The sequence below is a fragment of the Vanacampus margaritifer genome, chromosome 10 (assembly GCF_051991255.1).
Source record: "Vanacampus margaritifer isolate UIUO_Vmar chromosome 10, RoL_Vmar_1.0, whole genome shotgun sequence".
NCBI classification, from domain to species: Eukaryota; Metazoa; Chordata; class Actinopteri; order Syngnathiformes; family Syngnathidae; genus Vanacampus; species Vanacampus margaritifer.
The window spans coordinates 17,062,262-17,085,427 of NC_135441.1; the positions used below are offsets into that span (position 1 = coordinate 17,062,262).

The 23,166-nt window shown below is 38.3% G+C and overlaps 1 protein-coding gene across 1 annotated transcript in view; it reads right to left on the bottom strand.

Moving 5' to 3' along the window:
- The window catches only part of LOC144059289 (A disintegrin and metalloproteinase with thrombospondin motifs 2-like), a 117,157-nt gene extending 116,131 nt beyond the window's left edge, over positions 1-1,026 (bottom strand). The window contains exon 1 of the mRNA XM_077578269.1: positions 818-1,026. Coding sequence (XP_077434395.1) covers positions 818-905 — 88 coding nt within the window. The 5' untranslated portion in view covers positions 906-1,026. The remainder of the gene's footprint in view (positions 1-817) is intronic.
- Positions 1,027-23,166: the final 22,140 nt, after the last annotated feature.

Here is a 23,166-nt window from a genome sequence, read left to right on the forward strand (position 1 = left end):
GCATGCACCGCTTTCTCACTGTCTCATTGCTCGAGCTGAGAAAATATCTTTCTAAAAGCCTCGTGCACAGACAGGAAACGGAAATAAAGCAGAACCCATCTGTCAAATAATTCCCTTTTTGCCTAATATGCTCTTCAACACCTCATCATGAATATTCGAGGCGCAACGTGCACAGGTTTGCATTGGGCTATATTTTATTCACCACGTGACTGTGACAGTGACATGCAAGTTTGGGGGATGCCCCGCAAACACAAACGCTTGCACGTACACACTAAGCACACACAAGCAGCAGCATTTTTAAGTGATCCTCAGGTGCCCTTGCTTTGGCTGTCAATCATCACCGTGCAGTCTTTTAAAAAAGTTTGCAGGCAACACACAAACCACGCACAACAATATCTTCACCCTGATGTTAGAGAATGATTTGATAACAGTGTAATCAATACGCTGACATCCGACTCCAGCGTCCTGTGACAGATCGATAGATGCGATGCACATCATCTAAGAGTTGTTGTTTTTTTGCTCCCCCGGCCTGCAAAATCCGGTATAACGATGCTTTCGATGGCCCGTGGACAAATCAACACGCCGCCCGAGGGGGGACCTCTGAAAAAGTCTCCGCAATTAAGCGCCGCAAGCAGGACACGCAAAGTTGTTTGCAGAAACTGCACGGCACAAATCACACAAACACGCCCGCCTTGGAGCTTCCGCACTCCACCGGGGGGGAGTTCCCGTGTGTGCCGATAAGAGATGAGCGGATAGGACAGACAACAACATAAACACCGGCCACGTTTCCAGCACCCGCGCCGGCCGCTGTACCTACCAACGCTACTGGCGATGTAAAGGCCGCTGGTGTGCAGCAGAAAGGCCGGTAGAATGATTAGGACAGTAAATCCAGGCGAGAGACCCATGGCAGCTCCGAACTGCGCAGGTGAGAGAGTGGGACTCCGGGCTCCAGTGTGGTGAAGTTCCCCCGCCTGGCGCGACCAGCCACGCCACGACAGCAACAGCACAGCAGCCCGCAACAAGACTGCCAAGTGCACCGGGAGAGACGGAGCTCTCCTCCCGTCTCGCTCGCTTTCCCACTCTCTCTCTCTCTCTCTCTCTCTCTCTCTCTCTCTCTCTCTCTCTCTCTCTCTCTCTCTCTCTCTCTCTCTCTCTCTCTCTCTCTCTCTCTCTCTCTCTCTCCCGCAACTCTCCTCCTCTCTCACACTATCAACTCCTCTCTATCTTGGTGAGTGCCCCCCCCCCCCCCCCACACACACACAGACCCTACTCCATGGAGTGCACTAAGCAGGCAAAATACACACTTTACAGGCCCACAGGGAGACGACATCTGTTCAAGGGCATAGTCAAGAACGAGACCCTTTACCCAAAGTGAAATTTCCAAACTTGCTCTTGACATGTTTACTTTTTTTTTTTTTTTTTTTTGCCACTTGACGATAGAATTAATAGGCAATTTTATATATATATATATATATATATATATATATATATATATATATATATATATATATATATATATACACACCACTCTAAAGCCAAATCTTTTGTCTACTTCATGTTTCTTACAAAAATCTGTTCCAAAATTGCACATTGTCTTCATTTTAAATAGCAATAAAAATTGTTTGAATTCTTTTTCCAGGGGTCACCAAAGTGGCGCCCTCGGGCACCAGGTAGTCCTCAAGGCCCACAGGAGTAGACTTTTGGGCCTGCTCCAAGAATAGCTCACCAGTGATGGGGCATTGTGATTTTCTAGGAATGTAGTAAAAGTGATTACATGGAAATAAAGGGTTGCATATTGGTATTTATTTGTTTCCTAATTATTGTGAGAAATTATTAACATCATATTGAATGTCCTTAATTATTGATATTAACTATGGCTGTCACGAACAAATTATTTTAGATTGATTACTGTATTGATTATGCCATCGATTACATTAATACACAACACTGTCTTTATTTATTTTCTTTTTTTTCAAACATATTTTTAGAAGCTCCTGAATGGAAGCCGCACATGAACAAAACACCTAAGGTTGAAGTTTTCATTAACATGACAATTTGCACATATTTTATTCTTCATTACCATTCATTTAAATATTATTTTCATAACTTCACATTATGAAATGATATAACCTGCATTTCCCTTTTAGCGTTTACCCTGCTTGACTTTATGACAAGCATGTCCACCTCACAGTTGTTGGTGCTCGAATCTCTGCGTGGAGCTTGCATGTTCTCCTCGTGCTTGCGTGTTTTCTCTGGGTCTTCCGAACACATTTCAAAAACAGGCACGTTATGTTAATTGAAGGTTTGGTCTGTGTGTCCTGCACGCTTGACTGGAGACCAGTCCAACATGTTTCCCGAATCTGGCCAAACGTCAACTAGGATAGGCTGCAGCACTTTTATGAAGGGGGGGGGGGGGCAACGATACTAAAGGGTATCCAAAGAGTATGCTAAATAAATCCATCCATCCATTCCATCCATTTTCTTTACCGCTTTTCCTCACAAGGGTCGCGGGGGTGCTGGAGCCTATCCCAGCTGGCTACGAGCAGTAGGCGGGGTACACCCTGAACTGGTTGCCAGCCAATGGCAGGGCACACAGAGACAAACAACCATACTCACAATCATACCTATGGACAATTTGAAGAGTTCAATTAACCTGACATGCATGTTTTTGGAATGTGGGAGGAAACCGGAGTACCCGGAGAAAACCCACGCAAGCACGGGGAGAACATGCAAACTCCACCCAGGAAGGCCGAAGCCCGGACTTGATCTCACATCCTCTGCACTGGGAGGCGGACGTGCTAACCAGTGCTAAATAAATCGTTTAAAAAAAAAAAGAAGCAATTTCAATCTAAATCTGTAAATGTTGAAATATATTTAAGTACATATTAAGCCCGCAGGTGATTTTTGCACATGTTGTGCTGTTTATCAACAATGTACATAATGCACAAAAACATTGAATGGAATTTCCACGCATACACTTGTTTAGTTTAATTCGTTTAAGGAACAAGTCATATTTTGTCCCCTTATTTCACTTTCCACACAACCTATGAAAAAAACAATACATTTGTTACTCCTACTACTACTACTTTATTTACATCCACATAATGCTATTAATGTTATTAAATCCTCCACTTCTAAAAACTTTAGAGCATATATCCAAAATAAATATCTTGTTTTGAAATCTATACTTTTAATTTGGAAGGCCGCTCCATACTTCTGTTTCCTGTTTCACGTCTCGGTTCGTCATTCATATCATGCATTTATTTTTAGTTCGTGCAAAACAACGTTAACTTATTGATGTATGTCCAAAACAATCTATCTGAACATAAAAGTTATTTTAAACAGTCACTCACGTCTCACGGGGAAACCAACATCACATTGCCAAAAGCATGTCATCTTGATTGGACTCTCCAGAATCCTAATGAGGTGGATTAACACATTTTGTGCTAAATAGCGCCAGCTACTGTGCAGGAGGGGCATAACAATTAGTAGGCATCTGATTGGGAAAAAAATGGTGGCAGACTGCATTGCTAGACGTGTGGCGCCACTGCCATGATATGTCAATCATTTGGTACCTTGGGGGTCCAATCACATTTGAGGGGGGGCTAGTGCCACCCGGGCCTCCCCTTTGGCTCCACCAGTGAGCTGCAGCTCACCTGCAGCCCCAATGAGAACAAGCAGAACAGAAAATTGATTGATGGGACTGTAAAATAAGTAGACAATTATATCTTGACCCAAAAAAGTATTTTCACAATCTAGGACAACATAGAGATGATGTTATAGAATAGCTTCAGCTATCAATGTCATTCTCAAGCGGTCTCAATTTTCATTGCATAAACTTCAAAATACTACAAAACATTATTTATAGCCTTTATTTGCATTTTTACTTTTTGTACTGTGGTTTTCAAAGCTTTTCACTTTCCAGACACATAAGTGCTGCTGAGGACCAGCAATAATCACAATTCAGCTTTAAAGATGGAAGTCATTTTAAACAGCTCATTTACCAGCCTCTTGACTGAGCTGTCACCTTTTTGTGATGGAGGGGTATGCGTGTCCAAATAATGCTATAGAAGATCATTTGTGTGTCCATGGTGGGGTCACCCGTGGAATCAAGTGCTAGGTGAAGGACCAGACAAAGCAAATCAAAAAAAAAAAATCATGTCCTGTGGTCTATCCTGGTGAGGATTTGGAATTTATTAATATTTTTATAAACACTTTTTTTTTTATTATAAACACTTTTTTTTAATATATAGAAAACTGTTAAACAAAGAAAGCCACTAAAGGGCCTATGTGTGTGTTATACAGAACAGAGGGAGGTCATATTTTAACAAACATCCAGATCACACCTGGGCTCTTGATGCATAGATAACAAGATGGCTATTTGGGAACATGCTCAGATGGCCAGATAATGCCACACAAATACAAACACACACCTCTAGAAGAATGACCCGCCCTCTTTGTCCCCGCCATCACGACTGAAGAAAATGTCACAATGTTCCCAGTCGATGTACCCTGCATGCCTATGTGGCCCTCATCCACCCACAGCCACCCCATCGCCTCTCCTTCCTCCATCCCCATCGCCCACCACCTCCTCCCTCTCACTGATCCTGGTCGCTAAGCTGTTGCCATGGAGATACCAAGCCCTGCACCTTGAAAAGTGCACTTTGAAGGAGCTAGGGAGAGAGACAATAATATCCCGTTTCCCCCAGACAAACAGACACACACACACGCGGACTTGTGTATTTGTGGAGGTTATTATAGCTGTGTTTGGCAGCGGTGGGTGTGTGCGTGCAAGCACATGGTTGTGTATTTTTTCGGGGAGGGGGCCGTTCCGATGTCCGCTGTCGCTGCGTGTACAAACAGATTGTGATCGAGATGGTCGGACAAGAAAAGCGGCTAAAATCTCATCCGCTCCTTATTGTAGTGTCCTGTTTGCCATGATATGAGTTGAAATGCTGCTTGTCTAAATAGGTGACTGCTTGGGAGTGGTAAGTTTGGACAGCTTTGAAAGGAAGTGTTTTTATAAATATGTGTATGGTTCGTTTTTTCCATTTTCAAGTAGCAATCGAAAATAAACAACCAACCAGGACATATTTGCCCAGTTCCTGGCGTATCTTGTAGAATGAATGAAAAGAATAGTGTTGTTGAAGTGACTTGCTCCAAGCAAGTCTATATGTGACGTTCTGTTTGGACAAACAATGAGCAGTGACACACATTTTGTTCCTCTAAACGAGGAGTCACGGGACATTGTGCCCGATGGCACTAAGTAGCCACCAAGGACCACATGAGAAGACGGCCTGTTCTAGAAATAGCTCACTAGTGATGGGGCATTGTGATTTCCTGGGAATGTTGTGGAAATGATCATTTGAAAATGTAAACACTTGAAGAGATGTATACAAAAAGGATTGCTTGTTGATATTTGCCTTGTTAAATCAATTTGTCTTTGTTCTTTCAGAAGTGTGCATATAACTGGTAGACTTTTGCATTAATCAGTATAAGGAATAGCTCACAATTTCAAAAAGGTTGATCAAACCTGCTCTAAACAATAGATAATTGTCATGGTGGATTGTAGCAGCTATCTAGCGAAGGTATTTTTTTATTTATGTTTGTTACCAAATTGCTTGGTAACATATTTATTTAATTTTTGTCTTGGATTAAAAATATATAATGAGTCACTTTTTTTTAAAATTATATTCTATTCTTTTCTTCAATTGGCAATTTAAAATCAAAAGAATGTACATATCACAAAATTTAATTTATTAACTAATTTACTGCCATTGACGACTATAAACGTCAAAAATTCATGTGAACTATTTCTAAGAGTTTAACATTTTTTTCCTTTTAATTACATTTTTTTTATGAAAACCTATATTTTTTTATTGTACATTTATAACAGATATATAATTATCATGCGATTAATTACGATTAAAACCCCCTTATTTTTATTTATTTATTTTTTAAATTAGGCCCGTCAGGCGATAATTTTTTTAAAATCTAATTAATCACATGACTTCACTTGTTAACTAACGGTTAATCACAAATTTTATATCTGTTCTAAATTTACAATATTTTTTTCATACTCTTGTTAGCAAAAGTGGAAGAAAAAAAGTTCAACTAATAGAAATAGTTCAAATTCATTTTTGACGTCTATAGTCGTCAATGGCAGTGAATGAGTAAAATACTATCTTTTGACGGAATTTTGGTGTGAAAAAACCCAACAAAGACACATTTGTGTATGTTTTATTGTTTTGACTAGCTGCTAAGTGCTCATGTTTCAACTGAGCTTTATGTACCCATTGAATCAGCAATTTGATGTTGCATGTGTTAAGGGCTTTACCAAGTGAGCATATGCCGTATTGTGTCCTGCAGAGTGGCCGTGGCCTGTCTCCAATGACTCCTGCCGTCCTAGCAAGGTCAGGCAGCAGGCCACCATGTGTCTGCATGCATTAGCATGCCTTATGAGCGCAAAGACAGGTGTTGCCAGTGTCTTCCTGAGGTTACATGACGAAGCATCAAAGCCCGGTGACAGCGCATCAGGCAAGAGCCATGAACCTTGATGGCGCCTGATGAATGCCAATTATTCCAACTCTGCATGCAGGCCTTCTGTGTTTGGATTTAAAGTTACAGTGTGTGATAAGTGACCACTAGATGTCGCTACAGCACTCCGCAAGCCGGCCATCAATTTTTTATTTTGCGTGAGCAAACGAGCACCTCGCAGAGTGACGAAGACTTGGCAGCCGTTGTGAAGCTGAAAACCTGAGCGAGCCGGATTTAGCCAGAAAAGCTAACAAGAGTGGCTAGCAGGAGTTAGCGGGCGCCAAGGGCTGGAGTAGCTAAGAAGAGCGGCTAGTGGGAGAAGCTAGTCAAACAAAAACAAAAAAAAAAGCTAGTAAAAACTTGCAAGAGCAAAGCAGAAGGTGACGACCAGCTGCAGGCCCCAGCTGTGAAAAGTAAGCGGCGATCGACCCATTGGGTTCGACACTAGATGCAAACACCACCAGGGCTAGCTACATTCGCAAAGTTGTCCTTTGGGCATCCGTAGCAGGAAGATGGCGGCAAAACATGCCAGTCTCTTGTAAGGTGAGACTCCAGCCATGTAATATAATTAGTGATTACTAGATCGACGATTAAATTTTTTTTAAAAAATTATGTTGATGTGATACAATATATTTTTGTGCATATAATTTAAATCAATAGGGGGGTTTTAAATTGAATGAATTATTAGTTCACCACTAGATGGTGCTAAAGATTACACACTGTGTCTTTAATGTACAGTACAAAAGGTGGACGAAACACAATGAATTAAAAAAAAATACAAAGCATTCATGCAATAGGAATAGGAAAAATAAATGTATGTGAACAAATACTCTAAATTGTGTGAATTTGAGCGTAAATGGTTTATGCTCTTCAATTGTGTGGTGGCTGATTCAGGTGGAATTTGTTTAAAATTGGACTTCTTTGCCCTTTAAAATTGTCGTAGGTACATGTTTGCAGAGGAGTTTATACTTCTCACCCAATCTTTGACAATGAGAGCATCACTGCCACCTACTGAATTGGATATGCAACGACACTTTACTCTAAAAATACAAAATAATTTCATGTTCCATTGGGTCACACTTTGAATTATTTATACAGATTAAATTAAGAATGTGTAATGTTGCGCAGAAAATATACCCTTCATTTATTCTAGACTCTATACGGATAAAAGGAGGCGGTCAACAATATTGAGGTACACAGCCGTCCACGCCACACATTGTCACCTAGCTCATTTTTATTCTTTCCGATATTATGCCTCCGCAGTAAGATTTAATGCATGGTTTTGTCAATACTTTCAATCGAGTGAAGAACTATGAAATCCCGTGGAGTTTGACCCGCAGGTCAATAGTACCTTTACTTTTTACCTGCCGATACCAATATGCCGCCATGCACTTCAGGACCACCCTTGGGTGTTTACTTAGCCGCTGAAAGGTGCACACATAGAGAAAGACACACACACCAGCGTTGCATTCATGCACACATATATGTTATCTAAGAACTCAGTGGGTGCTTGTGGCCTATTTCCCCTCATGCTCGCCTCTGATTCGTTCGGTCCATGCGCCAGTTCAGATCATTGATGGCCGGGTAGTTGGAGCATGCAGGTGTATACTTCTGCGCTTTTGCAATATCATTCAAATGTCTGTTGAAATTCATAATTCTCATCCTTCTGTCTGTGTTTAGTATCCCGTTTATTTTTCTTTCATTTTTATTTTTCTGGTAAGCTCAGTATTGTTCATTCGGTAATTTTACCGATTTGACATGACATCATCATTGCTCTCTTTTTTTTCTTTTTTTTTTCTTTTTTGTATGTGGGTGAATATGTGTATGTGCGTGCGTGCGTGAGTATTCATTAGTTCACCTATAACCGATTTAAAAAATCCCATACCGTTCACCTAAACCGTTCAAGTATCCCGTTTATTTTTCTAATGTTCATCTTTGGCCAGTGCAAGTGGCCTGGCAATGGATGAGAGGATTTCTCGCACTTTGCTGCAGGGCAAACGGGCAGCCTGGATGGCCGATGTCTCATCTCAGAGGCGGAGAGCTACACCAGTAGAAGGATTGTGCGACTTCAGAAGCACAATGGCGCCTGAATTTAACCTGACCACAGGAAGCTCAAGGTCCTGAAAGAGTAGTCCAAGCACTATAATCATCTGTGGGAAAGAATGTGTTTTCATGTGCAGGAAAGGAAGTAAAAGGGGGAATTTAGACTAAAAACAGGTTGTTTGGAAAAGTCTGGTGTCATTAGGTCAGAGTGTGTGCAACAAAAGTGTAGTGGCCAACTGACTTTTATTGTGCTTCAACTCTCTTTATCATAAGGTATGACTATCAGGTGATAGCATCTTCTGTACTGGGCGTCTTCGATTTTTCCTTCAAGTTCATTTATATTGGTCATTGCCTAAATCAGGGGTCAGAAAACTTTCCTGTCAAAAGAGTCATTTTGCCTGAAACAAAAAAAATTAATGAAATGAAATTTTAGGCCAAATAAATAAGCAAAATTCTGTGTGGAGCCGCAAAACATTTGAAGATTGTAATGAAGGAAACAGTGTGTTAGTGTTAATCATCTTGTGTTGGAAGAGGGAAAAGCTCCAAAACCTGCAGGACTCCAGTCCTCAAGGACTGAGTTTGCTCACCCCTGTTAAATGTGCTGAGCCAAGAGCTAATTAAAGCTGCATCAGAAGACAAAAATACGACAGCAGCATCCAACACGTAGACATTCATTTCATTCTACCTTTTGTCTTCCATTTTGGGGGGGGGGGGAATTTTTCATCTTTAATTTTTTTGTATACCTTTTTCTGCCTCTTTTTCTTATTTTTTGGAGGACATTTTATGTCTATTAAAAAAAAATCTGTTTTGCAATTTTGTAGCATTTTCGGGATTTCTTCTTTTGATTTCAGACATTTTATGGTTATTTTTTGAATGTTTTCTTTTTTGCCTTTTTTTTTGTTGTTGTTCCATTCTGACATTTTGGGTAATTTCATGGATATTTTGTGGTAATTCTACTTTTCCTCTTTGGACATTTAGTTTTTTTTTTTTTTTTAACTTTTTTGAACAACCTTTTATTCCTCTTTTTCTGACAACCTAAAATTTTGGACTCTGACATGTTTTTATTTTTTATTTTTTTAATTATTATTATTTAATCATAAATTTATTATTTAAATAATATTTTATCAAAAAAGTACAAATAAATATGAAAAAAAAATATATAAAAATTTTATTTAGAGATACTCAGGGAGCCACAGAGGAGGGACTAAAGAGCCACATGTAGCTCCAGATCCGCACGTTGCAGACCCCTGAAATAATCATTTTAGGGACAGTGGCTGTAATCACAAATATAACCATCAAAAGAATACAGAATTATGAATTTTATTACACGACAGCTTTTGACTCAGCATTGTTTCACTGTTATATGGTGCCTGCTGTATTTTGTGTTATGAATTTGATCATCAAATCAATGATCATCCATCCATCGTGTGAGCTGGAGATAATCTCTTCTGACTTTGGGCGAGAGGCAGCGTACAACCCAAACTGGTCTCCAGCCAATCTCAGGCCATATGTAGACCAATATTAATTCACATTCACACCTATTGACAATTTAGAGTCTTCAATTAACCTAACATGCTTGTTTTGGAATGTCCATTAAATATCGAGGCTTATTCAGAAATTGTTTAGAAAAGTAATGTTTACATGAGCACAAACTACTTTTCATCATATGTCAAATCTCCATGGATACAATTATAAAAAAAAAAATTGTTGTTGTTTTTTTGTTTTGTTTTCTGGAGAGCTCAGTATTGTTCATTCGGTAATTTTACCGATTTGACATGTCATCATCATTACTCTCTCTTTTTTTTATTATTATTTTTTTTTTATTAATTTTTATTTTGTATGTGGGTGAGTATGTGAGTATTATTTTTTTTTTATTGTTGCCAGTTGCCAGCAGCCTCCCATTATTTATCAAGAGTCATAACTTACCCTAAAATGTTCATTCTACTGTGAGATTTCTCTTTTTAATCTATTATTATTATCATTATCATCATTATTATTATTATTATTATTATTAATGCTGCACATACATGATCCGTTCTGCAGAGGCCGAGAGGGCACCAGGGCCGTGTAATGGAACGGACGCCTTTCTTCTCTCTCGCATGGTGTAGGTTCAGGGTTGTGTTAAGATGATGTCGTCCCTCATCAACCATTCAATTCTGAAAAGATTGGCGTGACATTTATGTTAGTCTCACACACACACACACACACGTTGAAAGAGCTTTCACGCAGCTCAAATGTATCTGCACGAGCGCAGTGCGACCGTTATCCCTGGTAGAGTGGACACTATTAATTTGTCTGCCTGTTAATCAGACATACACTTCATAACAACATACAGATATGAGCCCGTGTTGATCACTGCATAGAAGCAGAGCGTGTGATGATGTTGCCTAATGAGGAGCAGTGGTTGCTAGATGACTGCAGTATCTGTCATGGAAGTTCATTTAATAGGTCTTTTCAAATGCACAAATCAAGTCACGTCATCAAGTAATCACATTGTGGCCAAGTAGCGGATTTCCCATTTTGGCCATCGTTTACTTAACAAGTATAATTGACAGATTGATGTGGCGGTTTGTCACATGACTCACTCGAAAACATGCAAAGATACTACCGTTCAATGCGCACGGAATTCTATCTGTATATTTTCCCCGACTCCAGCAACAACAATAATTATTTGTGTCTGTGTCAGCAGTGATGCTGAAATCTAATTTGGGTGAGTTTTATTTGTGTTCTTGCAGTGACCATCATCTGACAGGCTGCTGGCTGTGATAACACTCCGTGTTGGACATAGGACAGCGGAATGCTGAATATAGTAACGTGTAGTTGACTCACAGTTAGATGGTTCAAACTTTTAATGCATTCTGGCCTTTTTTCTACAGAGATTGCATGTTCTACCTTTGCCAAGTCCAAGTCGAATTAAAAAAAAATTATGTAAATTATTATTATTTTTTTTATATGGCATACTAGAGTAAAGTGTAATTGCACTTCCACTACAGTAGGTGGCAGTGGCACGCTAACTGTATTTTTTTCTTCTTCTTCTTTTTTCTGGAAAAAAAAACTCCAACTGTATTTTAACTGTACTTGGAAAAATTTTATAGAAAAATTATACTATCTGAGTTAGGCTAATTAAAGACTCTAAATTTGGCGGGATAGACCCAAAAGGGTAAACTACAATAAAATATTTACAAAAAAAAGAATCGCTGCCCCAACATGATCTTATATGTTTCAGAACAGGATGCACTAACCAGTTCGCCATCAGTTTTCTTCTCTCACCTAACCAATAAATAAATGGTTGAGCTATCATAACCCATTTGAAGGATGGAAACAATACCACCTCTCTGTTGAAATGGATTAAAAGGAGAACTGATCACATTATTCTGGCTTTATACCGTCCACTCAAGGGTTTGCAAAGATTACCCCGAAGCCCCAGTTCTCGCACAGGTCAATTTCACAAGCAAACAAGAGATCAAGGTTAGCTTGACGCAGTCAAATTTCGGCTTGCCAACAAATATGAGGCCTGCTTCAAGACTGGGCCTCTTTTGTAAGCCGTTATAAACTCCAACCGCAGTCAATTAAATATGCTGTCATTTTGTAGGACGCACGTCACGCAGTTTTTATTTGTCAGTGATTTGACATCATTCACCATGATTGATTGTGATTGCTGCAATTACACCACAAAGTGATTCTGACAAAAACACTTACAGCAACACTAACCCGCCATGTAAGCCTTTCTGTATGATAGATGAGGAGAGATGAAAAATACAAGTGGATACGTCTCATTTAAAAAATAGAGTCAATGCCAACAAACAAACAAGCAAAATGTGAAAAATATTAACTCAATACATACATTTCTATATTTGTCTCAAACACTCACAATCGGATTAACTTGGCTAAATGAAAAATGTGTCACTCTATTATTTCTATGAAAATAAAACATAATCACTCCTCTAATCCTAATTAAGACCATGGCGTGTTTTGATGGCACATCAAAATAGTGCGACGCTCGCACGGCAACACAATTTGAAAATTACAATACATGAAAGTACAACCTAAAATAGACAAAGCCTGACAACTAAGGAAGAAAATTAACATTGTGATCCTCATCCTATTTACCAAACACTAATCCATGTCAAATTTAGAGTCAACTGGAGTTGATTAAAAGAGGAAAACCTCTGATATGAAAAGTTAACCTGAGCATATCAACTCGAAATACTAGAAGTGCCTTGTTTTTCACTGTTGTTGTGTAAATTGTCAATTATGTTTTGAATTAATAGTGTTACAAAGGCATCAGATTAGGCCTTTATTTAATTAACTCATTCACTGCCATTGACGGCTATATACGTAAAAAATTAATTTGAACTATTTCTATTAGTTTAAAAAAAAAATCCACTTTTGTTAGCAAGAGTATGAAAACTTATAATTTTTTTCATTGTACATTTAGAACAGTTATAAAATTTGTGATTAATCGTGAGTTAACTAGTGAAGTCATGCGATTTAATTACAATAAAAAAAAATTAGCGCCTGACTAATTTTAATAATCTTTTCTTTTTTTAAATTGCGTCATTTTTTTTTTTTTACATTTTTTTTAATTGTAATTAATCGCATGACTTCAATAGTTAACTAACGATAATCACAAATGTTATATCTGTTCTCAATGTACAATATTTTTTTCCTAGGTTTTCATACTCTTGTTAAGAAAAGTGGGAAAAAAATGTGAAACTAATAGAAATAGTTCAAATGAATTTTTGACGTCTATAGCCGTCAATGGCAGTGAATGAGTTAAATAGGTGTCATGTCAGAAAAGCTACTGATTGATATTGATTTCAGTCTATGTCCTCGGGTCCCTAGTAAGATGCTATTTGAATGATTAGTTTTACCTATTGGTCACTTAAAACGGAAGTGTAAATCCAGCCAGTAAGTTTCATTTGTGGTTTAATGGTCATGATCACGTTTTACTCATTTTCCTAAAAAGATTGATTTGAATTCTACTGTGGTGATTCCACTGTATTGCCTTTGTCCAAATGAAATGGCCGCTGCTGGCTGATTGGTATTACCTGATACAGAATGGTCGTGGTAGCTGAGGTCAAGACTACCTTTAATAAATGTTTCTTTTCAGCTGGCCTCAATTTTCAATTTAACTAGATCCAACTTTAAGAGCTTCTTTTGCTGTGCAAGTAAAAACTTTACTATGCGTGAGCCCAAATTCCTGACTTATATGGAGTCAAAATAAGTGACTTGAGGCCTACCACAAGCATAACCATGAATTGTATCCATATACATTCAATGCAGTGGTGTAGTGCAGGGTTCTTTTTCAGTCAGAATTGTGTATACCCACTTCTAAATTCACCTGGATTATCCATTTTTTTACTCAACGATGTTGAAGCCGTGGTCCACCCTCCTCTGCCTGATTGGCTAACTTTAGGCATGAGGACATGCTGAGTGGGGCGAGTTTGCACCAGAGGCTTGCTCATGGTGTGGGTTCGATCCCCGGGATCGGCGGCGAGGGTTGCACAATAACCAACAAGATCGAGTTGAGTTTTGTAGTGGCGAGGCTGGCAGTTGATTTTAAATTAAGTTAAAACACAATTTGGACTAAAACAATATTGAGGTCTAATAGTGACTTTTTTTCACTATTTGTGCTCATTATTCACTAAATATTGTTTTACAATTTTATTTATAGGACTACTGTATATTTGTCTCTCTCATGATAAATACATTTTACATTAATTCAGGTTGCTTGTGTTACAAGGAATGACTACAAAAGGCTTTTAATCATTTAATCAATTAATTTTATTATTGTGAGCAAGTACAAATGATGGATTTTTCTTACGTCACCGTTTGTGAACTTTTTTTTTTTTAAGTGAAAATTTAGCGTATAGGCCTACCCACTTCTCAGGGACGACTACACCACTGATTCAATGTATTACTTTCAATACCAAATGAGATAATGCTGCACATTGGGCAGAGGCAAAAAAAGCACCGATCCGCCATGAATCTTTAGTCATACTGTGTTTAGGTTTTCTCTTATCTGATGAAATGATCAAAGTGCTGACTTTTGTTTGAGACAGTAAAGAAAACAAAACCACACGCCGACAGACATATTAGATAACATGGTCATTTTCAGCAAAAACAAACACGTAAGCCACATATAATTCCGTCGAAGCTCTCGGAACCGCAGAGCTGTGCCTTCTACCCCCGCGTGTCGATTTGGCACACTTCCTTTGCGTGTGCGTGCGTGCGTGTGTGTGTGTACACTCCACAGCACAGAAACATTTTATGCACCCCGACACAATTTAATTTAGTTTAATCTCAGCCTTCCCACTGGGAATGCAACATATAATTAAACTTTATAGAAGTTCCCTGCAGCCCCGCGCGTCGAAGGAGACTGTCTGACACGTGCACGACGGCAACACGCAAAAACTGAGCATGCAAAATAATTGGTGTCGATGCATAATAAAGTCATTATGTAACTTTTGATTTAAAATTCATCACCTAAAAATAAATATTGATAAATCCTGTGAACACAGCAATGCATAATTGAAAGAACCGCACAGATAACCACGTTAACCGTCATGCATCTTTTCTATTATACGAGAGTGGATGGATTTCATTGATTTGATTTTGTGCCGTGTTATTTCCCAATATGGGTAAACGCTGCGTTTGCAATCGTAACTGATATTAGGGACGATACCACAAAATTGTCTCTTGATTCGATCCGACGTCGCCGTGTTCTGTTCAACGCTGGGGAAGCATTACGTGATGCTTTATTAGGTTAGCCAGGACGTAACGCGGTCACCTGTTGATCCGATGGAGCTTGCTCTGCCAAGTAGATTGCGGGCAGGACGTTAATGCCTCGGTTAAGATGGGCTCGGGGGAAAGGGGGCCGGGGGTGGGGGGGGGGGTTGTGTTCTCAAGGCATCACTTGGGAAACCGACGGGGGCACAGGGTTCAACATACAGACACCGGCAAACATGAGAGGTGATACGCGTCGCTGTGTTTTTGCATCATGCAGGCATGTAGCGGCTACATAACGTCGCTGGGGGCTTGTCTGCGTCTACCTCCGATGTGGAACAAAGGCCCGCTCCTCTGAGACCCCCCGCATCTCCCTCTTCTTGACCCAGTTTACCTGATTGATTCCTACCCAGCTGGTTGCTTGTATAACAGCGACCGAGCCTGATGTGAGTGCGCAAGTACACACAAAGGTCAGCATTAGCTTGACCATTAAAACTTAGCAGCTCATCTCGCTCTCAGTTTCTCTCCTCGCATTCGCTTCTTTTACTTTCTCCTCATTTTTTTTTCTTTCCTTTTACTGTGACCTGAATGTCACAACACATACATTTTGAAAGCGCACAATACAGTACAATGTTGCACGGTACATCAAGTGCTTTCCTAGCGGGATACAAGAAATTCAACAGGGTTTTTATTTTTTTTAGGCAAGTCCATTACCTCAACAAAGTCCATCTGGGTCCCACATAGACACACAATAACAGAGTGTACTGCCAGTACTGCTCCTCACACCCCCTTCCCGTCCCTTTGCTCTCGCAAAATCTGTGTCTCGCACATCTACACAACTACACTTTTCCTACACACTTTCTCATTAGCTCTACCCTTGATTGTCAATTCCGTACTAATGAAAAATTCCAGCTGATTTTCATTTCATTCTATTTCTACTTTAAGATGAATTATAAATAGAGCTGACTTAAACATGTAGTTACCACACAATTAACTATTGTTTGACCCATTCCATTGGTTTAACATAAAACTGTAACTAAAAGCTACTTATCAGCAGGGTTGGGAGGGTTACTTTTAAAATGTATTCCGTTACAGTTGCAAGTTACCTGCTAAAAAATGTAGTTAGTAACGTAATCCAAGTACTATAATATTAAAGTAATGTAACTTGATTACTTTGGATTACTTTTGGATTACTCCAATACCGAGTTTACCGATGAGCGACAACACTTCTTGATCCTCTATCAGCTGACTAACACTATCCAATCAGATGCTAGTGCACCATAGGTCAATTCAAGTGAATGACGGAGAGCAGCAGATTGGACACATCGACTTAAATACTTGTACAAAAAAAACCAAAATGTATAATTGTGTAAATAATAATTCTGGAAACATTTTTTTTTTTTCAAATTCATTTCATACATTTCAAATTTTTGAGTTTTTTTCTTGCAGATCTGCCACTATATAAAGAGAAACTCAGAAATTTGCCACTTTATAAAGTGGCAAATTTGAGAGTTTTTTTTCTCTGAATATTGCCCCAGCGCTTTAAAATATATACATATTTATATGTGGCCCTAATAGGCCGTCGCAGATAATAACTACATAATTTCCTTTATTGTTTTTCCTAATCAATTTAGCAGTGCTTCTAGACAAGAAAAGACCGTTTGCTGATATACAAAATGTGAATTATTTAATAAATAAAAATGAAAAGCAATTGGTCATTTATCATGTATAATTCGTTCAGGTCCCTGGGATTAACTTCCCCAAAAACTTTGCCCCACAAAATTAGAAAGTTGCTCCTCAAATGAAGTCATTGACTCGCAAAAATGTTCCACAAAGAAAATATATATATATATATATTTCGAGCCTTGATGATATTAGTCTGTGTAATGAGACTGATCATGTTAATGATTTCTCACAATAATTACGAACAACGATTTTGCAAGGTGGGAAACAAATAAATACCACTATGGAGTGGCGACCAGTCTCCTAAAGTCATCTGGGTAGGCTTCAGCTTACCCTCCCGATGGCTAACTTTTGTAAGACTTTGAACATGCGCTGAACTTGATGAAGTTGGAAGAATTCATTGGTCTCTGGTGCGCCACTTTCGCGATTTCTGGGCTTACTAACTCAGGCTAAGCCACAGGCTGTGAGTTGCTGGATCAGGAGAAAGAAATCTCAGTTAAACCAGCGAAGAAGGCCACCGGCCAAGCTAGCCCGTACGCCATCAAGGCCCACATGCACATGTGCTGGCCCGCACATGCTCACAATCATGTGTAGATATTGTGTGAGCTTTGCACAGCCCCATAAAATTCCCTTTGACCACGGTTTACTCAAGCTTTTTTTTTTTTTTGCTGTCAGACTGCATTGATAAATATCCTTGTCTGTTTTCCCTTATCGTGTTTGCACGATATTCCGCCATATCTTTTCGCCAGATAAAATATTTTATGGTTTGAACCAGTTAGTTCACACAAGAAGAACAAGCACAATGGATGAGGGTTGGAGACTTCCCTGACTTTCATTTCAACACCTTCGCCACCATCCGAGGAGCAGGGCAGAGTACATTTATCACTGGCGCCATTTTATAGCTGCTTGCTATATGGCCTTTGTTTTCCAGTCTACTGACAACATAAACGCTGGCCATTTATAAAGACGGATTAGGAGATACGGCCGCCGCAAAAAAAAAGTCTTACTGGGTAAGGGTAATACAACAGCCAACACAACAAGCACCTTCTCCCACGGGTGGGGGTGAGGGTTGAATTGTGATGAAAGATCCCACACAGGTGACTTGAGGAATGGGTGCGATACGCTGTTTTTATTAGCTGTTGTCTTTTCATTTTTATACTCTAGACCTTGTCGAATATGGGTCGGTGTATACATGTGCTTACTTAGATAAGACAGGGCCATCCGCCATAAACTGGCTATTTTCAGCGAGACAATAAGTAGGGTGTGGAAAGTGTACTGTAATTCTTGATCCTTGTATCCATCCATCCATTTTCTGTATTGCTTATCCTCACCAAATTCATACAAGCACGTAGAGAACACGGAACTTTGCATAGGAAGGCCGGATTCAATCTGAGGCAGATGTGCTAACCGTGATGCCACATTTAATACAGTAAAATAAAAATAATTCATTCATAAAATTCATAAAAAGGAGAAGGACAACATATTTTTAAATACATGAACAAAGGTGATAATTACTGTGTTTTCAGTCATTTTAAACTAAAAAGAAAAACTATTTTGTATTTAGAAGTGTAAGTTTCTCATCCAATCAGAAGTCGTTCGCTGCCGTCAACGCGAATTCTAGGGAATATTGATTTTGGGTACAATGAATTTACTAAAGAAATGCGACTCATATATTGTTGTTGTTTTTTGTTGGGTTTTTTTGTACTTCTTGAGGCATTTTTTGACCGGTGTGACCTTTACCTCAGGTGTGACTTAAAGGCAGAAAAATACTGTAAATGTCACCTTTTTTGTTTTGATTGTGGGTGTAGTTTAACAGTTGCATTAGTATCTTTGTTTGGTTGAGACAAATATGTAATGAAACTCATGAGACTGTGCACCCTGACAATCTTAGAAATATTATTGCAACCAACTGAGGTGCAGAATGCAAAGGAATAATTTTTCAAATGTAAAGTACACATTGTGGTATATTATATATTTACTTGCGGGTGCAATATCTTTTCATTATTGAAATAAAAAAAAAATACATTAATTTTAAATAATAAAAATAAATGAATGCATAAAAATCATAAATAAATAAAAATTATTCATTAATTTTAAAAATTCATTTTTGACTATTGACGGATTAAAAAAAATATATAATAAAAAAAATTATAAAAATCTGTTGACTGATTGTAAAAAGTGCAGTCAGGAGAGCCATCTATCTGACACCAAATACAGTTACCCAGAATGAGCAACACTAAATAACGATGGCGAATAACAACCATCGGCTTTATTATTTTGCAATTCTCTAATTTACCATATGAGGGCGTGGAATAAAAGCATGACAGCAGAGAACAAGATGCTGCATCGCTGACATTATAAAAGATCAAGGCGCTCTCAAAGGTCGCCGTTGCCATATTGTCTTTCTCTGTGGTATTGACACTTGGTATTTCTGTGATCTTTTGCTCTAATTAAAAAAGAAGCAAACAGTTGCCAAGACTGCAACGCAGGTGTTTTTGTGCTGTGGCATTCTTGTTGTCTTGTTAGATGACAGTTTATGTTTAAACAGGGTATTTGGGTGTCTTTGTTTTTGCAACACTCAAGCCAATGAGCATTCTTCAAGTTATTTCAAGTAAATCTACTTTATTGATGTTTTATCATTATAGGCTATATCAAAGAAAATGTGTTATTTGTTAAAGATCAGACTGGCCTCACCTTCTGTACTGTACTAATGTGTTTATCCAGGCTTTTAGAAAGTAATGAAATCTGACTTTGTTTGCTTGAGAACTAATGGGGGCCAAACCCGCTGCAGAGTAATACGTCCCTCTGAGCTTTTCTATTTGTCAGTATTAATTTGCCTTGCGTTTTATGTTTGCATTGTCAGTGTATATGAGGTGACGCCCATCGTAGCCTATTTAAATGTTAATTTAAAATGAAGCCACTAATATCAGCTTGATCAAATCTGAAATCCGCTACAGAAATGCAAACGTATACACGTGGGTCTTTTTCGCCACTCATAAAAAGTCAACAGTAACATGCAGACACTCCCGCAGCTACCTCGTGTGTAATGCTGCAGCTATCATGTAAGAGCCAAAAGGTAAGCAGAGCTGTAATGACTTCTATTGGAAGCACAGCTTTGTCATTCTGAACTTTCAGTGACCATTATAAAAGAGTGTGAGAGCTGTAACGCCAAATCTAACACATCTGCTCCCTATTCACACCTGACAACTTGTAAAATTAATGAGTCACATGATTAAAAAATAAAAATAAAATAAAATCAGAAGTTACTCACCAGTTAGTAATTTTTTCACGCAGAATTTAATTACATTCATTTAGTTGTACTCAACTAACTATTAGGACTACTTTTTATTTTGCGTTCTGTTCCAGTAGCCTACTCTTGAGTAGAACAATATTTGGCACAGTTTGTAGGATTTAGTAGCCTGTGGTTACCATTGTTTGTATATAGGACATGCAACTGAGTGTCAAATATACCCCCCCTCCCTCCCTCCCTGTATAGAATCAGCGGTATCTATTTATATAATGAAGACAAAGTAGGCCTGGATGTTTTTTTTAACCGGTGCTCATTCCGAGATGCAATACAATCCAGCTGTAAAAACATCAACTCAATCCTGATGCTCATTCATCATCTTCCAACTGCTGCCAGGATACACAAAATAGATTCTAGAATCACAAGTTGTACACAAGCGTACGTTTGGAATTCATATTGTTGCATGCGTGCTCTGACAGCTCGCAAGCGGGCAATAAGTTATCTTTTGACTGATATTAAGTCAATCAAAAAAGCGTTTTGTTTTCACCATCTGCTCGACTCATGATTTCGTGGAACTATAAAAAAGGATCTCTATTTAATCAGATTGTTTTCGTTATTTTGATTATTATTGCCAGGCGCAAATATGTGGTGCATAGTGAGACAATTATCACTATTATCAAAGTATTCAATAAAATACGATTTTAAAAGCATCCTTTGTCCTGGTGAAATTTCATTGGAAATTAGCTAGTTCAGTTGCGCTTTTGGGTGAAAACAAAATAAATATCTGTACCCCCTAGGCGTTATTGTGACCATTTTTGGGCTTTTTGTTGGTTCTGACCAAGCCATTTCAAAAAAAAATATACTGCCCACGGGTTATTAACAAAGGGCTATCTACGCAGATGAGCCGAGATGCTGTGCAAAGCAATGGGGTCCACGCCAAAGTTGTTGGCTACCAAACCCCAGCATCTTAGTCTACAAGATTCCTTCCTGCACAAAATATGGTAAAAATGTACTAAATAAGCTGTTTCTGAATCTTTTTCTTGCTCAAACGTGACACATGGTTAACAAATGCGAGCCATGGAGAAGGAGGGAATGTTTCAGAGCAGCACATGAATAGCCGAAGAATCAAATATCTCAAAACAAAATGTGCCTTCTATTAAATACAGATCGTGCTATTACTACTAAGAATGGAAATTTCCTGGAAATTGCTCATGGAACAACAGTAATTTCACGGATAAGTAGGTACTAGAAATTCAGCGAAATGTGCATTTTCACATATGGCTTATCAGCCTCTCACATGAGTTTTCAAACACAATAGTTTCAGTTTTGTATTTACAAGAATTATTTAGCTAAGATGACTTTTAACTATCTGAGACTCTAATGAATGGTAATGTTATTTGAATCATGCTGTAACTGATTTTTTTGATAGTACCAGTAGCCTGAAATAGAATCTTCTGAACATTATTATTATTGTTATTATTATTGGGGGGAGGTTTATTCTCTCTGGAGGAAGGAAATCTGCATCCACCGGCAGTGCTGAATTAAAGTATTTATACACAAACAAACGAGCGTGCACATACTGTAGAGTAGGGATTTAAAGGAGCGTCTCAATCCAATTTAAACATGCAGCTTACGTTGTATCAACGCACTGAATTGCTCAAACGATCCATCCACATCATGTTCTATAGTGATCACTGTTCGAATGAATTCCCGTGTATGTGTTGAGCATGTTACCTCAGTCTAGAACCTCCGTCACATCGCAAGTAAAACCCCTGCCTGTCATCTGGCCGTTTAATGTATTCAGCCACACACCTCTTGTGTTTGCCAAGCACACGATGTCTGGCTGGGGTCTCCTTAAAGGGACAAACATATCAAAATGGCCCCAGAGGTGACCAGCAGGATTTGTTAAAAAGCTTTTTTGCTATGATTGTGATGTGGACTCATTGCGTGCAAGAATGTTGCATATTCGTTGCTAAAAATATACATATATTTTTTTAAATTAAAAGGCAAGAAACAAGTAACATAGAGCACAAAGCAAATAAAAACTGGGAAGCTGCCCTTAACTCATTCACTGCCATTGACACCTATAAACGTAAAAAAAAAAATAATATAACTGTTTCTATTAGTTTAACATTTTTTTCTACTTTTGTTAACAGTATGAAAACCTAGACATATTTTAAAAAATAATCTTTACAAAAAAAATATATTGGGCTCCAGGTGGCGGAGTGGTACAATCACTTGCCTAAGATGCAGGTTGCCGTGGGTTAGCTTGACCATGTTTGTATGTGTGAGTGCAATAAAAAAAGAAAAAGAAAATTTTATATATATATCACAAATTAGGGGCATCAGGCGATAATAATTTTTTTATTGTAATTAATCGCATGACTTCAATGGTTAACGCATGATTAATCACAAATTTTATATCTGTTCTAAATGTACAATATTTTTTTTTCTAGGTTTTTATACTCTTGTTAACAAAAGTGGGAAAAAAATGTTAAACTAATAGAAATAGTTCAGATGATTTTTGGACGTCTATAGCCGTCAATGGCAGTGAATGAGTTAATAAACAAATTATGTCTCTAAGTACCCTCAAACATACTGCTTACTTAATAATAATATATATATTTTTTAGTTTTCAAAAAAAAAAATAATAATAATAATAATAATAATTTAATCAACTATTTTATGTTCACATTGCAGTGTAGTGCAGTACTTTTCGCGTTTGATACGTTACACGCCTAATAGGTGAATTTTCGCAAAGAAGAGGTAGTTTAAAAAAAAACATTTTTTTTTCTTAAATAACCGCTAATACTGTCTGTCACCTTAATGAGCTCTTCTTGCTGAGTTGCGTGAATGAGCGGCCTGAAGTTAATTGGCTTCAATTAACTTGTTTTTCTACTTTTCCTGCAGTGCACGTACACATGCAC